The sequence below is a fragment of the Crocodylus porosus genome, unplaced genomic scaffold (genome assembly GCF_001723895.1).
Source record: "Crocodylus porosus isolate Cpor-Errol unplaced genomic scaffold, CroPor_comp1, whole genome shotgun sequence".
Taxonomy (NCBI): Eukaryota; Metazoa; Chordata; order Crocodylia; family Crocodylidae; genus Crocodylus; species Crocodylus porosus.
This window is the reverse complement of record NW_017728938.1, coordinates 4,647,250-4,663,403: the sequence shown is the minus strand read 5'-3', so window position 1 is coordinate 4,663,403 and position 16,154 is coordinate 4,647,250. Positions and strand designations below refer to the sequence as shown.

At 46.3% G+C, this 16,154-nt stretch overlaps 1 protein-coding gene across 5 annotated transcripts in view; it reads left to right on the top strand.

Annotated features, from left to right (window-relative positions):
- The window catches only part of IP6K1 (inositol hexakisphosphate kinase 1), a 102,080-nt gene that overhangs the window by 50,974 nt on the left and 34,952 nt on the right, over positions 1-16,154 (top strand). For 2 of the 5 annotated variants that reach the window (XM_019547498.1, XM_019547497.1), the window contains one exon: positions 11,883-12,087. The exons of 1 other annotated variant lie outside the window; for it this stretch is intronic. In XM_019547498.1, the coding sequence (XP_019403043.1) occupies positions 11,946-12,087 (142 nt within the window). In that variant the 5' untranslated portion in view covers positions 11,883-11,945. Of the gene's footprint in view, positions 1-11,882; positions 12,215-16,154 lie in introns of those variants that run through there. 2 more of the 5 variants (XM_019547496.1, XM_019547495.1) reach the window with 1 other exon arrangement.

Here is a 16,154-nt window from a genome sequence, read left to right as displayed (position 1 = left end):
GATTGTGTAAGACAGTATCCTGCAGGGACCTTGCACATAGATGGAGGCAGACTCTTTTGTACCTTCTGCAACGTAACTCTGGATATGTCCAGGAAAACCAGCATAAATTGGCAGTTGGAATCTGAGGTGCACTTGCAGAGGAAGGCTACTGCTGAGGCTGAAGGTCAGAGCAAGAAGCCTGACTATCCTCCCTGTTTTAAAGGACAACAGAAAGCAGCTTGGCAAGGCAAGAGGCAGCATTTTCCCTTATGGGAGCTTTTGCAGCTGTCAGCATCCTTCTAGAGAAACTCGATCACTTGAAGTTACAGGACTACCTGACCCAGAACGTGCCAAATACTGGCAGTGTCCATGTGCCAACAAGCTTCACCAAGACTATTTCCCTGCAGTGACTGCTTTGCATGTACAGTTCCTAAAGGCTGCCTTGGCAGAATATCATTTCTTTTCTGTTGTGGCTGAGCCATCAACCCTTAGGATAACTACATGCTGCACATTTTATTTGTACTGGGGAGCTAGACTGACTGGGACCCGCCTGTGTTTCAAAATAAGCCAGTTCATGTCTCATCTGTCAATTTATCTACCATGTCTTAAACCATCATGGAAGGTAATTATCAGCAATGGCATAGATTTTAACGAGGTCTCAGCATTCCTCTCTGACAATGGGCAAGGCTTTTTCCAGTGCGCTCCAAGGAATGCTGCCCAGTGCTGTTCATGTCACCTGCAATGTGCACATTCTGTCTCTAGTACATGACATCTGGTGCATGCAGTTTCCTGAGGTGGATAGCTTGATGTCTTCCTCCAAGAAACCTTTCAGGCATGGTTCAGGTCATAAGGTTCAGTACAGAGAGTCTGTCACCAGTCAAAGTGGGGACTCGCATGGTTCTGTGATGCTGCCACTAGAGCTTGTGCTCACAAGGTGGAATTCTTGGTTCAACATGGTCTGTTACTATGCCAAGCATATGCAGCACTACCAGCAGTTTGTGACTGCAGAGCTGGAAACCACACCTGGCACACAATGCATGCTTAAGCTTTACTATCTCTTGGGGTGAGGCGACATTCATGATTGAGTGACGTTTGTGGCTGACAGTGCCACCAGGTTCATGGAGCTCCTGACCTGGTTTGAAGGCTGGCAGGCTGTGATCCACCACACACACAACGAGGTTATGGATTTGATAAGCTGGGTCAAAGACAGCAAGAACTGTCAAGCTGTCCTTGTGATAACCAGTACAGAAAGGACCTGTTCTAGGCAGTAGCTGTGAAGCTGAACCAATACTATAGGTATGACCTGTTACTGCCACCACTCTTTCCTTAACACTGTTCACATTTTGGACCCCAACCAGGTGTCTTTGAGTTGTGGCCCTAAGCTACTGAAAACAATCCTGGGATGGGGGAAAGAACATGAACATACTGTTTGCATGACCTTCATCAAAGAATGCCAGATGCTTATGCCTGAGCCTGTGTTCTGGGACTCTGTGACTGGTTTCTACATCTTTATTCCCTGGCAAGACGCCTCACCATTCCAATGAACTCGATGAATGCTGAGTGTGCCATCTCAGTGCATGGACAAGTGTTCAAACCACAGAGACAGAGAATGTATGCAACTACTATGGTTGGGTGCAGCATGCATGACTTTAATACCTAGCATGAACTGCCTGTCTCAAGGTTAGCAGTCAGTTTCAGTAAACTACTTTTTTCATAATGTTCTTTATTAAAGTGTATATAGTTGGTATTAGTAAATAAAGTGTGTATATTTGATATTACTTGTAGTTCATGGTGTGTGTCTCTTTATTTTATTAAGATATTTCATTTTAGACCTTAAGTGCTTGGAATTTTTATTAACACATCAATTAATGGCTTCCATGGGATTAATCCCCTAATTAAGCCCATCAAAGCCATTAATGGGTGATTAGATTGCTTAAAAATGCATCAGTTAATGGCTTCCATGGGCTTAATTGGAATTAAGCCCCCAGAAGCTATTAATTGATGCATTATTATTAGCAAGCAGTGGTTTAGAGACACCTGACAATTTGTGGGGAAGGATGGGACTTTTGGGACCTCTTGGCCTATCAGAGGTATGTAGGGGGCCCTGCTGCAGTTGGCTCATGAAAATGGCTGCCTGGCCCCCAGTCTTTCCACAAAAATCTGCCTGCAGCTGCTGTGATTTCGGTACTCATCGGGAAAAGGTGCTAAATGTCTTTTTAAAGAAACAAGCTTGAAGGATGGTTGGGAAAAGAGAGGAGATGTGGTGAGTCATGACTTGATCACTTGAAGTTATGGGACTACCTGACCCAGAAGGTGCCAAATGCACTTTGGGGCAGCAGAGTTCAGCATGAGTCACAGAGAGTCCCCTTGGAAGAAGGCAAGGTGGGGGAGAGAGCAATCTGCCCTGAGATACTGAAGGATTTGCCAAGCCTACCATCATATGTGTAATGTGCCAGCTTTCAAATTAAAATGTGATGTTAACTGCAGAATATTCTTGAAGTTCATTCACAAGTAACATCTTTGAGGCTGGATCACCATTTCTGTGGCTCATTATCAGCTGATAAATTGTTTGAACTTGTGGTATGTTACAATGTATTGCTCCGTTCATGTATTAATCCTACTTCAAATGTAATGTCTGCCAAGGGCCTTAGAAATGTGTTGTGTCCATTGTACTACATACAAATATGTGGTTTGCAGCCTTCTTAGACTTGAGGCACTCTTTATTCAATGTGAGGCACCCCTTGTTAAAGTCAAAGCACTCTGTTAGAAGATACCAGCCCTTAATTTTCACTTGTTTTTTTTTACTACAGAAAAATAACGAATTCAGGTCGGCATGGCCTGATGAACTTCATCCCAGGGTACTGAAGGAACTGGCAGAGGCAGTCTCAGGGCCCGTGGGAGTAATATTCATTAACTTGTGAGAGACAGGCAAAGTACCAGAGGACTGGAAAAGGGCCAGTGTAGTGTAGTTCTGTTCTTTAAAGAAGGCAGAAAGGAGGACCTGGGGAGCTTCAGACCAGTTAGTCTCACCTCAGTTCCAGAAAATTACTGGAACGTATCCAAAGGAAGTCCATTTGCAAACATTTGGAGGAGGAATAGCTGATTACAAGCAGCTAGCATAGAACAAATTGTTTCTAACAAACCTGATCTCCTTTGACAAAATAACCATTTGGGTGGATGAAGGGAATGCTATGGATATAGTGTATCTGGACTTCAATAAGGCTTTTGACAAAGGTTCCATGTGACCTTTTCATTAACAAATCAGGGAAATGTGGGCTGGACAAAAAGACTTTAAGGTGCATAACTAACTGTCTCAATGGCCATAAGCAAAGGGTAATGAAGTTTCAAATAAAGTCCCACAGGGATTTGTCCTGAGGCTAGTGCTGCTCAACATGTTTATTTAATGATTTGGATGCTGGCGCTGAAGGCTTCTTGAGCAATTTTGTATTACGCAAAATTGGGAAGGATTGTGGCCACATTGGAAGATGGGAACATAATTCAGGAGGATTTTAACAGGTTGAAAAGGTGGGCTGAAGTTGACAGAATGAAGTACAGCGTTGACAAGTGCAAGGTGCTACACTTTGGAAGAAATAGTCAAAGATGGAAATACAACGTGCGTGACACCTGACTGGATGTCCGCACTATGGAGAAGGATCTGGGAGTCTTGGTAGATCACAGACTCGATGTGTGTCTTCAGTGTGATGCAGCTGCACAAAAGGCAGATGCTATTTTTGGGATGCCTCAATAGAAGCATTATGTGCAAGACACTGTTAGGTGGATTCCTATTTGAAATCTCTGGGTTTACCTTACAAATCATGTTTGCACACCTAACAACACTAACATTGCATGATATCCTGTGGCCTCCTTGAAAGGATCTTAAGGCCACAGGCATGCAACTCCAGTTGAAAATCACTGTTTTGACTACGAGACACAAAGTTGATATATGATTTAAATCAGATGTTGGTAGATGGGAATCTTGTCCCAGCTGCCTGCAGAGGGTTCGGGATTGGGAGTGTGGTCAGGGGTAGAAAGGTAAGAAAGGTTTATTGACTTAACAAAAACACAACTACGCATAGTAAGAAGACAGACAATGACAGACGGGAACAATTCTCGTTGGCAATTTATCAGCAGTCCCCTCTGATGCCTGTTGTACAACAAGTTTCTCTTTCCACAAAGTTCAGCGAAGTCAGACGTCCCCAATCAGCGCTGTCCGAGAGGTACCGGGAAGGACCGTAGAATTCAGTTCTTGGGCTCCTTGAGGTCCACGGGCCCACTGATCCAGGGCAACAGCTAACTAATCCTTTTCACAGAGCTGTATCTTCTGTCTGAATGGCTTCCAGATATTCCAGCTAATTTATAGCTTCTGAATGGTACTGATAGCATACAATTCCTTTTACTTCAACTGTCCTTAGACTGACCAATAGCAATACAAGACTTGCATTCCTTTGATAAGGCAATTTTAATTACTCCACAGGGCGTTACTACTTCAAGGCTTTGCTAAATTTACTAGGCCTTAGTTTATACAAGGCCTTGCTACATCTTAAACTTTAATTAGGTTCTTAGCAACAACATATAGCTTAATATCTAAACAAATACAGAAAAACACTTAGTCTAATTTTCATAGAGCTTTCAGCAAGCACCTTTATCACACAGACATAGTTTCAGCTGTCACAAGTCTAAACTCAAAATTTGGAGAGTCAGCTTCCTCTTAGTACACCATTTTAATGGAAATCTTTTTAGTTTGCTGTCAGAGGCAGGGGGAGTTTAATGGAAAATTGCTGATCTGTGTGTGGTTATGTAATCCTTGCCAACTGGATTCTTTGACCTTTTTCTATAAGTCCAGTACAGTGCAGTGTGGGTCGCAGCATGTCTTCCTAAATGTGTACCCTTCTGTTGTTATTGTGCCCCTACTTGCTATATAATGGGAACAAACACAGCTGTTCTTGACAATAATCAAAGAATTTGCTTGTGTGAACTGGTCTCTCTCAAATATGTTCTCAATAAAAGATTACATTATGCACAGAGCAAATACTATGTATTTTAACAGCAGTAAGCTAAAATACCTGATGTGATGCCCCAGTTGTTTAGTATGAGACAGTATGTGTAATCCTTAAGGGCCCATGTACATGCCATGATTTTTGCCCTTTTGTGCTCTGCAGCTGCATGTCTGTTTGCGTGAGCAGAATTTCCCAACACTTTAAAAGTCTTTCTTGGGCATTAAACTAAAACTCCTTGATGTAGCTTAGTTTGGCTTGCCGGGAATTAAAGCATCACATCTATGGATTTGTTGTGTGCAAACACAAAGGCACTCAAAGACGTGTAATGAGCCTCTTTCTTCACGAGATGGTGCTGCTACTTTTTTGTAGTTCACCCCTTCGAATTGCTTTTGCTTTCATTTTGCTTCTGCTTTTTTTTTTTTTTTCTTGTGTGGTTTGCTGTCTCCCTGCTTCCACAGCTGCATGCTAGGGCATGGGCATGGGGTTAGTGGGGGCCAGACCGGGGGGTGGGGGGCAGTGCTAGACCGTCCCTCTCTTCTCCTGTGGCATTGGCCAGGGACCCAGCTTAATTTGTTTGACAACCTGGCGCATGTAAACACAGGAGTGATGCTCCCTAAGGGTTCAAGTATCCAGTATTGGGGTGATGTTATAGGTTACCTTTAAACTATACTAAACGCAATTAAAATGGGAGCTTTTATAGGGTGTTGAACTGTGCTAAGTGCCCTCTAAGCATCTTAGATACACCGCTTCAAGGGTTGTTGTTGAGCTGTTCTGCCTAGTTTGTGCTAGGGTATTGTTAGTCTGCTTCACAGAGAATAAGCAACAAATTTGCAGTCATTCAGCATCCCTAGCTGCATAGCTCCCAGACCCTCTGCCAACGACAAACTTTCCATCCTCCAAAGCTCTACTACGCAAGGGGTAGTACCAGTCCCAAGCAAACACCCCCACCTGCCCCCAGTGGGTATGACCCTAGTCTACATGGCATTATGCTGCTGGCTTCAAGGACCCCAGGAGACCCAGTGTAGGCCCCTGGGTTCTCCCCTTTGACCCCTCATCTGGATGGCTTTGTTAGGCTGGAGAATCTGGGGGAGGGGTGTAGTTTCTGTCTTTGGCCTCCTACATGCCTGTGGGGGGAAGGGAGAAAAGGCTGTCAAGAGCAAGTATGGTGAGAGCTTGGAGCCTGTGGAGGCATGCTTCCCTGAAGTCCATCCTCTTGCTGTGCTTCACCCCTAGGGCTCCAGTCCCAGAGGAGATACAGAGTCCTGGCTCCTGGCTATTCCCCTGCTCGCCAGGCCCTCTAGTGGCAAGTCACAATTGTGCAGGTCAGAGATGGCATTAAACCTTAAGCTGCAACTGCTCTGAAACTGTTCTAACTTCTAGCATTCCACAGATTTAGAATGGTTTAAAAGTAACCTGTAACAGCCCTGTTAGTTTTGTAGTGGGTTAAGGCTGCTCTCAATTTTATTTTCTGTGTAGTAATTTTTTACATAGTGTTTTTAATCACATGTCAAAGAAGTGTGCTTGAGCAACTGTGAATAATGAATAAAAGGCCCTTAGGAAAAAGGCTTTGCAGAAAACTTACTGTCTGAAAAGAGTTCAGTCCATTGAATAAATTATTTAGTATGAAGCTTTTTTTTTTTTTTTTTCTGGCTGTACTTGCAATGGGCTACAGCTACTGCTTTGTTTGCTAAGAGCAGTAGTCTTAGCCAAGTGTCCTCTTACCCCATCTAGTGTGTTAATTCTGAATGTTTTATTTCCAGTGATCATTTTCTTTGTGGTCATGGCACCTGCATGTGAATGTTTAGGATAGCTCTTGAATGTGTTATTCTGCAGCCTGTGATGTTTAGTCTCCATTTGTTTGAGTCTTAGTTCAGGACAAACATACCTCTGCTGCTCTTCTATACATAGTTTTCCCTGGACTGGCTGCTGGGCTGCTAGAAATAGATCAGGACCTGGTTGGCACCTAAAATTACCAAAAAGGGTTACTGAGTAGATAACCTTTTTACCTGATAAAATTTTGTATCTGTATCTTGAGGGTTTAGGAGTTAGTGGCAAAGTAGTAAAAAAACCTTTTGTAGGTACAGCACTACGTAGGCTTTGACCTGCTCAGTTATTGATGTGACTTCAGGCTCCATAGTCTGTCCATAAAGGACTGTTATCCTCATACTCTCCCAGTGAGGAAGTTATCTTTGTCCCTGTTTTAAAGAAATTGAGGTGACATAGCCCTAGGTCTCAGAAATAGGAGTAAAAGAGCTGGGAATCAAATCCAGCTGTCTTGAGTGCCCATTGGGCACTAAAGCTACCTCAAATAGGGACATCAGATTTATCTTGCCCTTTGTGCCTGTGGATGATTACAGTGTAAAAGGAGCACAGAAGGATGACAGGGCTATTGCTGAGAAACTAAATGTATTCTTTGCATCTGTTTTCACCATGGAAGATGTTAGATTCTCTCACCAGATCCATCCTCTCTAGGGACGAGTCAGTGGAGCTGACCCAAACTGAGGTTTCAGTAGATGAGGTTGTAGAGGAAATTGATTAACTGAGCAGTAGCAAATCACTAGGACCCGGTGGCATTTGTTTTAGGCTCCAGAAGGACCTCAGATTGGAAATTGCTGAACTCCAAACTGTAATATACAACTTATTGCTAAAAACCAAAAGGACTGGAAGGTTGCTAATGTGAGTCCAGCATTTAAGAGGGGCTGTAGAGGGGACCCAAAGAACTGTAGGCCATTGAGTCCAACTTCTGTTCCTGGAAAATTGGTGGAAAGAATAATAAAAATATTGTTCAGCACATGGATGAACGTGACTTGCTGGGGAGAAGTCAGCATGGTTTTTTCAAAAGGAAATTGTGCCTCACAAACCTACTGGAGTTCTCTGAGGATGTCAATAAGCAGGCATATTAGGGCGGTCCAGTTGATATAGTGTGTCTAGGCTTCCAAAAACCTCTGACAAGGTCTCCCATCAAAAGATTGTGATGAAGTTAGGTAGTCATGGAATTACAGGGGAGCTCCACTCAGGAATTAGAAATTGGCTTAAAAATAGAAAACAAAGAATGAATATAAATTGTCAGTGTTTGGGATGGAAAGATGGGTCACCCAGGAATCTGTTTTGGGATTGGTGCTGCTTAACATAGTCATAAATTATCTAGAAAAAGGGGCGAGTAGCAGGGTGGCCACATTTCTGGATGACACAAAATTATTCAAATTTTTAAAGACCAAGGCAGACTGTGAGGAACTACAGAAGGATCTGGCACTTTTCAGCAGATGTGCCACTAAGTGGCAGATGAAATTTAGCATAGATAAGTGGTACTACACAGGAAGGAGATCTGGGAGTCACTATGGACAGTTTGCTACAAACATCAGCTACCAGTGCTCAGCAGCTGTCAAAGAGACAAATAAAATATTAGGGATTGTTGGGTAGGAAACTGTGAACAAAACAGAAAGGGTCATTATGTCCCTTTGTAAACCCATGGTGCATCTATATCTTGAATACGTGTGCCTAGTTTTGGTATCCACACCTCAAAAAGGATATAGAAGGGTTTACATAGAAGGGCAACAAGGATGTTAGTGGTATGAAAGGGCTTCTACATGAGGAGAGACTAAAGAGCCTGGGCCTATTCAGTTTTAGAAAGAAATGCTTGAGGGAGGGACATTATACAGGAATTTTATTATTTACAATCTCTCAATACGAGAACTAGGGGTCACAACATGAAACAAGTAGGTAGTCGGTTTAAAGCTAATAGAAGCAAACAGAAGCAAGTTGTTTTTTTTTTCCCCCCACACAGCAGATGAAAGTGTGGAATTCATTGCCACATGATGATGTAGAAGCTGACAATGTAATCATATTTAAAAAGAGATTGGACAAATTCTTGGAGGAAAGGTGCCTTAGTAGCTATTGAGCATTGGAGCTAGGGATACAGCCTCTGAATTGGAACTTCCTAGGCTTTAAATACTCAAGGAAAAACCCTGGTTATATTCTGTTAACTCCCTCTTTCCGTATCCACTCTCAACCACTGTGTAACACAGGATACAGTATTATCTGACCCAGTAAATGGTAGTTCTTATGATAGTCTACAGGCTGGATGAATGGCATGGGGCTGACCCTGCAGACTGGATTGGGCCCAGAGTCTTCCCTGGCCCTTCCTGTTTCCCCCCCACATGCTGGAACCAGTGCCCACAGTTCCTGCTCTGGCTGGTCTAGGATGCAAGTCATGTGGTGCTTGTTCCAGCTGGTCTGGGGCAGGTAACACAAGCGGCATGGGTTCTGGAGTGGGCACCACTGCAACAATCCTGAACTGGCTAGAATTGGCAGCACTGGATCCAGCATGCGAGGGACGCGTGGATCCCCCTTCTGGGACATGCTGGTTCCAGAGGGTGGGGTGTGGGTGAGAGGGAGGATGGGGGTTGTGGGGCCCCCTCACAAGCTCCCCACATGGTGCACAGCCCCCGCTGCTTGTAGGAGGAGGGATGGGGGGGAGGGGCTCAGGGCACTGATGGCCAGCACCAGTGCTGGTGCCCGACAGGGTGTGGTGTGGCTCTTACCAGCGCTTCATGTGAGGGTGGGAAGCACACCCTGCCTGGCTGCCTCTATCACAGGGGCTCCATGCTGCATGCCTGCAGCTCCCACACCCATACTGGGGGAAGTCCTATGTTGGACTCTGCAGGGAAACAGGGGATAGGGGCTCCTTCCACTCCTGGCAGAGTCCAGGGACCTGTGCAGCAGGGGGCAGTGAAGGTAGCTGGCTCCAGTATGGGGCTGGCTTCCCATAGTATGAGTGAGGGAGCTACAGGCATGTGGTGTGCAATAGCTCTGGGGATGGGGTCGATACACCCCAAATGTTGTGCCCACCCTGGCACCGGGGTCCCCACGCTACTTTGGAGCCCCTATGAGGCCTCCTTCAACCCCTAATAGCCTCATCCAGTCCTCTGGTGCAACAACAAACACAAAATACAAAGCCCTCTGGGCTATAAAGTAAAACTAACCTGTCCAGCCAAACAACATTCAATCCCTACCGGGGGAAATACTCCAGACCCCAGCAACGCTCCAGGGATGCTCACAAGGTCAGAATTGTCCCTTCTGTCTGCACTGGCCAAGCTCCTCCTTCCTTGGTCGCCAGAGGGGAACTGGCTTCTCACCTGGGTTTATATGGGCCAGGCCCTGCCCCTTCCTGTCAGCTGGTTCCCCAGCGGTTGTCCTGGCAACCAGCACCTGTTACTCTGGCTGCCCCAGCAACAGGCAGCTGAACCTCCCCCATCCTGCCCCTAGGGGTCTCCCCCAAGTTGTTTTTCTGCTCTCAGGCACAGGGCACCTGAGTGCTCTGTGACAACCCCACTGTCCATAGTGCTGGTTGGAGCCACACGCTGCTGGGTGCCAGCATCTGCGCCTGGCATGAGCACCTGAGAGCCCACACCTGCTGCTGCTGCCAACAGTGGGGGCTGTGCACCATTTGGGGGAGTGTGTGGGAGGTTCCCACACCTGCCAACCTCCCTCACACCCATACCCTGCCAAGCCAAGCTCTGCGCTTCTGTTGCCCCTCTAGGTGCAGGCTCTGAGCTGCCCTCTGCACTCCCACCCAGCTGCAGCTTCACTGCCCCTGCCCCCACCACCACAGTCTTCCCTGCCTGCTGGACACCTGGAAAGCAAGCAGGTTCCCATCGGGGTGGCTGCAGCAGAGGCAGCAGCAGCCCTGACCAGAAACTGCTGCTGGCAGGGCTGGGCCCTTCTGCCCACTAGGGTGGGAGCAAGGCACAATAGGATATGTTGCGGGGTGTGCATATGCATGGGTGCCTTGCTCCCACCCTTATGAGTTGAAGGGCTGGGTGGGGCACAATTCATTGGTGAATGCTGCGGGTTGGATGAAAGTGCCTGGTGGGCCGTATATGGCCATATTTTGCCCACCCCTACTCTAAAGAGATTGTGTAGCAATTGCCCCAGTTGCAGGCCTGAATGACATAGGGCAGCGAAAGTATCCATTTTGACAGAAAAGAGGGAAGGTTGGAGGTGTAAAGTAAGAAGCTTAATTTTGATCATCTTTGATTTTTAATGTGACTTCACATTAACAACAATGGCTCAGGTATGAATATGTGGGAATGCCTGAGGGAGTGTGGAAGCTGACACTGCTGATGTAGCAAAGTGGAGGGTGAAGTAGGGAAGTAGAGAGAGAGCTGTGATTGTGGAATACCTTGATGCAACAGCAGGAAGCTCAAATGTAGTGTCTAATAATGAAGCAAGAAGCCAGTGAACAGCTTCAGAGGGGATCAGTGCAGGCAGTTGGAAAAATGCTGGATCATATTTCATGTGGGTTAAAGGGGAAGCACTAGATGTTAGGAAGGGGAAGTAGGAGAAGACAAATTAGAATTTACCGGTTTAGTCAACTGGATCCTAAAAATGTAGTGGTGGGATTTATATTCCAGAGGACTTTTTGGTGAGTCTGTGCTGTTCTTAATGCTTGCTGTTGGTAGGGAAAGGGGAAGAGGTTTGGCATCTCACCAGGATATTTCCCTCGTAACTTGTGCTACATTGTGACATTGCTGTAATGGGATAGTCAGCTACACTGTGGAAAGTGGTGGAATCCAAATATTGATGGTGGAATCACAATGTTAGTCAATACAACCTTTCTCTTAGCACTTGGCAAACACGTGTAGAAGAGACTCTAGAAAAAGGGGAAAATTCATGCAGGCGGTAAAGAATCTGAGTTCATGGAGACCAAGGTAGTAGTAAGGAGAGAGCACAAGGAACTGTGGCCCCAAGACAAGTAGCAAGAGTAAGTGGAGTGTGATTGGAAGTCTGCAGACATGTTTTCCTTAGTAGAAAACTTACTGAGCTTCATGTTGTAAAATGTCCCAAGGAGCCTGGGGTTTGTCTGAGAGTGTGACCCTGTCTCACAGGATTCTTCTTGTTTTCCAGATTATCAGAACGATCCTAATACCAGGGATTTTCTAGCTGTGACTTGCTGTTCCCTCCCAGCCCATGCGGCTCTTCCCATGCCCCAAGTGTGTCACCGGTGCCCAACGCAATGTGTGTTTGCCAAACCATGGAGGTGGGCAAGTATGGCAAGAATGCCAGTCGAGCTGGAGACAGAGGGGTCCTGCTGGAGCCTTTCATTCACCAGGTGGGTGGCCACAGCAGCATGATGCGCTACGACGACCACACCGTGTGCAAGCCTCTTATTACCAGAGAACAGCGCTTCTATGAGTCCCTGCCCCCAGAAATGAAGGAGTTCACACCTGAGTACAAAGGTGAGTCCCAACACCACTGCATGTTACATGCGGCTTCTGACTGAGGAAACACTGATGTGCTGCTGTGGTGTTACGGTCTTCATCTGGTTCATTTCAAGTCCTTCTATTTCATTGCTAACTATTAATTTGATAGAAACTTCGGTGAAGAAAGGCTTTCTTTGTGCATTCACATTAAGCAGGCAGCTGGAGATGCATATAGAGACATCTAGAGTAGAATGCTGATTGTACTGCCAGGCTTCAATCTAAGTCCTTAACCAGATCCCTACTCAGTTATATTTGATGTATACCAAATAAATGGAAAGGCAGTGAAATTCTCTTCATAACTCAATTCAGAGCTCAGTGGGCATATTAGAAAGGTTACTGTAGCTTTTCTTACCAGTCAAGGAAACAGTTAAATGGAAGGGATCAGTTCTCTTCAGCTGTGTACTTAGAGTACCCATGGTCTAGGCTTTGGTAGGGGAGAAGAGAAGAGGCAGCTGGCAGCATTTAACTTCTGCCTCTGAAGGCTTAACAGAAGCAGAAATGAAAGAGTTGCTTCCTCTGAGCCTCCTTGAAGAGCTCTTAGTATCACCCTGTGTTCAAACTGAGTGAAAATAGAACAATAACAAAGTGACCTTTTGCACCAGGGAGCCTAGGGCTCCTGTTACTTTAAGGATGAAAAGAACAGCCGGGAGAGCCTCATGAAGGGGACGCTGCTTGTTATGATCTGCCAGAGAGTGGGTCCCCAGGGATTTACCTGCTACCACTACCTATTGCAGAGCTAGTTGTTCTGCAGTAGTACAGTAGGCTAGAGCCCTGTACGGGAGACAAGATAGTACTGCAGCAATGACCAGTGGCAGTAAGCTACCTTGGAGTTAAGCCAGTAAGCTAAATCAGAAAACACCTGCAGCTAGTCCAGGGACTTATCTGAACGGAAGAGGGCAGGGCCTGGGAGATGTATAAACCCAGATCCTTAGCTAGGATGGTCAGTCTGGCCCTGCAGGCCAAAGGGGAAAGATCCTTGCTGCAAGACGGCTGTTGCAAGTTTCATAGTTGGTAGGGTCGGAAGGAGCAGATCATCAAGTCCGACCCACTGCCATGGGCAGGAAAGAATGCTGGGGTCCAATGACCCCAGCTAGGTGATTATCTCTTCTCCTTTTGAAGACCCCCAGGGTAGGAGCGAGCACCACTTGGAAGTTGGTTCCAGATCCTAGCGGCCCTGACAGTGAAGTAGTGCCTCCTGATATTTAGCCTGAACCTGCTCTCAATCAACTTGTGGCCTTTATTCCTAGTTACTCCTGGTAGTGCTCGGGGGAACAGGGATTCTCCCATTCCCCGCTGGTCCCCCTTGGTAAGTTTATAGATGGCCACCAGATCCCCTCTCAGCCTTCACTTGTAGTTGACTGACTGGGACCCTGTCAAGCATGAGAACAAGTGATGAGATGAGGGTTGATAGGGATCAGAGACACTCAGTGAATGGGAGTTTTTAGTAGACAACCAGTGCACTTAGATTTAAGTTGCAGCCAGTGCACTTACGTTGGTTTGAGTTTGGACCAGTACACCAGGTGGGACTGATAGGGGAGGATAGGAGGTCCCAGAGTGCCAGGGAGGCACGTCAGGCTGGAGTTTTCCAGGACAAGATGCGAGCTACAGTATAGCCCAAAGGGCAAGAATCTAGGCCAGCAGTCCAGCAGGAGAGTGAGATAGTGAGACAGCGACCGGGCCAAGGGCCTAAAGCCTGAGAGCGACAGAGTTAGGGTTAGTGACCCATGGCCCTGCAGAGGTGAGAACTAGGGCCAGTGGCCCACAGCCCAAGCAGGGTAGAGACTAAACAGGACCAGTGAGCCCACAACCTAGGAAGGGCAAAGACTGGGCCCATAGCCCATGAGAGGCAGAGGATAATAAGGGCATAGAGGCCTGAACCATTAGAGAAGAGATTTGGGGCTATGTCTCCACTGATATGAAAGATCGGTAACAACTGTGAGGCATGGGCATGGCTGTAGGGGAAGGTCAGAGGCTATGAATAACTCATAAGGCAACAGGTCCCCTGGGGACACATACAGGCCAAGGTAGGAGTTTCTTGAGGGGAGAGGGTTCAGGTGAGGTCAGTGGGATCTGTGAGGGATCTGCTGGCAGGAAGATAGACTAAGGCTCAGTCTAAGACCCTTGGGCAGCCTCCCTTTCCAAACCTACTAAAAAGATCAAGGCGTGGCAGTTGAAAGAGGCCGAGCAGGGCAGGAATCATTTGACCACCACGGGGCATCATAGCCACCCCTGGGGAGCGATTCTGCTCTATCTATGCTTTGTGGGTTTGTTAGAATTGTTTCTACTTTACAGACTCTAGTTCTGAAGGGACCCATGTACAGGAATAGGTGCCCTGTGCAAAATGGTAGAAAGCAGAGCAAATTGTTGAAGATAACATTTTAAACTGGTGGTTTGAAACTTGACCTCACTTTTCCCTGGTATTCTTGACATTTTGGGGAAGTAGGAGTGAAGTAGGCAGGAGCAAAGAAGCATGAGCTGTCTCAGCGTAGATTGGTGCCTTGCCTGCTGTGCAGGCATTCTGCCTTTCTTAGAGGTACATTTGGGTCTCTCTCTCAGGTGAACTGTGTTTATATCAGAGTATGAAATGTTAGACAAGAACTTAACTTTAAGGGAGAGCCTGTTTCCTGGCCTTCCTCCAGCCTGTCAGCATTATCATCTCTGGATGGTTCTGGGTTAGGAATATATCACAAGTCCAACATAAACTCCAGATCAGAGTGTACCTCTCTGTGTGGCACATGATCACCTTTTAAAATGTCTAAAATAGCTTTGTTTCTAAAAAGAAATTGCTTCAAAGTCTGTCTCTGGGTTGATGTGAACGGCAGATGCCATTGGTTAGCCAGGAATTGTTTCTTTATCCTATGATACCTACCTATTTCTAGCTATACAGGGTGCAGGGTAGCCAATTTTTTATTTGAAGAACAGATTCTCTTAGCTGAGCAGGTGTGAGCAGCAAACTAAATTCTGATCCTCATGGATGGCTGGAGGAGCTGTCCAGAGGCATGAGAGCTGAGTACACATGCAGTTTTGTTGTAGTGAGGTACCAGGCCCAGTAATATTCAGCCATGTATGTAAAGGAAAACTGCATTTTCTCCTACTGTAGCCCTGCCACTGAATAATCTTGGTGTTACTTTTAATAACAATAATAGTTGGTGGAAAGTAATTTATGCCAAGTGTTACTTTCAACTTGGCAACTTTTCTCTTAAAGTTGAATGTTATAGGGCAGGGCTGTCCAGCTGTCAGTCCACTGGCCACATGCAGTCCTGAAAGTGTTGGCATGCAGATCACAGGCTCCCACCTGCCTCTTCCTTCTCCTCCTAGTTGCTATTGCCCCTGTGGCTGAGAGATGGCTGAAGTGCCTAAGCTGTGTGTATGGCAAAGAAGGGAGCCAGGCTGCACACACTGCAGGTGGGTGGTATGCACAGTAGTGAGAGGAGTGGGTGAAGCACTTTGCAGTGGGAGGGAGTTGGGCTGCCTGTACTATGACCGCAATGTAGGGGGGAGCACTGGGCAGCCTGCACAATGGAAGGGAGCTGGGAGCGGGGGATGTCTACCTGTAGTGTGTGGTCCTTGTGGTATGTAGCCTCTGGGTGATGGATAGTGGGCACATGATGAAGTCAACACAGATACCTCATTTATATGCACACTTTGGTTTGTAGAGTACAGTTGGCTGGGCGCTTAACTGCTGTAAATTGGCATTGGTTAACTTCAGTCTACATGGATATCAGAGAGATGTATACACAGTGGCTGTGATTTAATTGTGTCCAGTTTGGAAAATCCTCCCAGAAGAACTCCCTATGCTTAAAATGAAACACTTCTTTCCAAATGGGAAGCAGTTTTTAAGTGCAATTACTGAAAATACAGAAGTGGGAAGAGCTGCTGCTTTACAGCTCTTTCCCTGGTCTGGACTGGCACAACT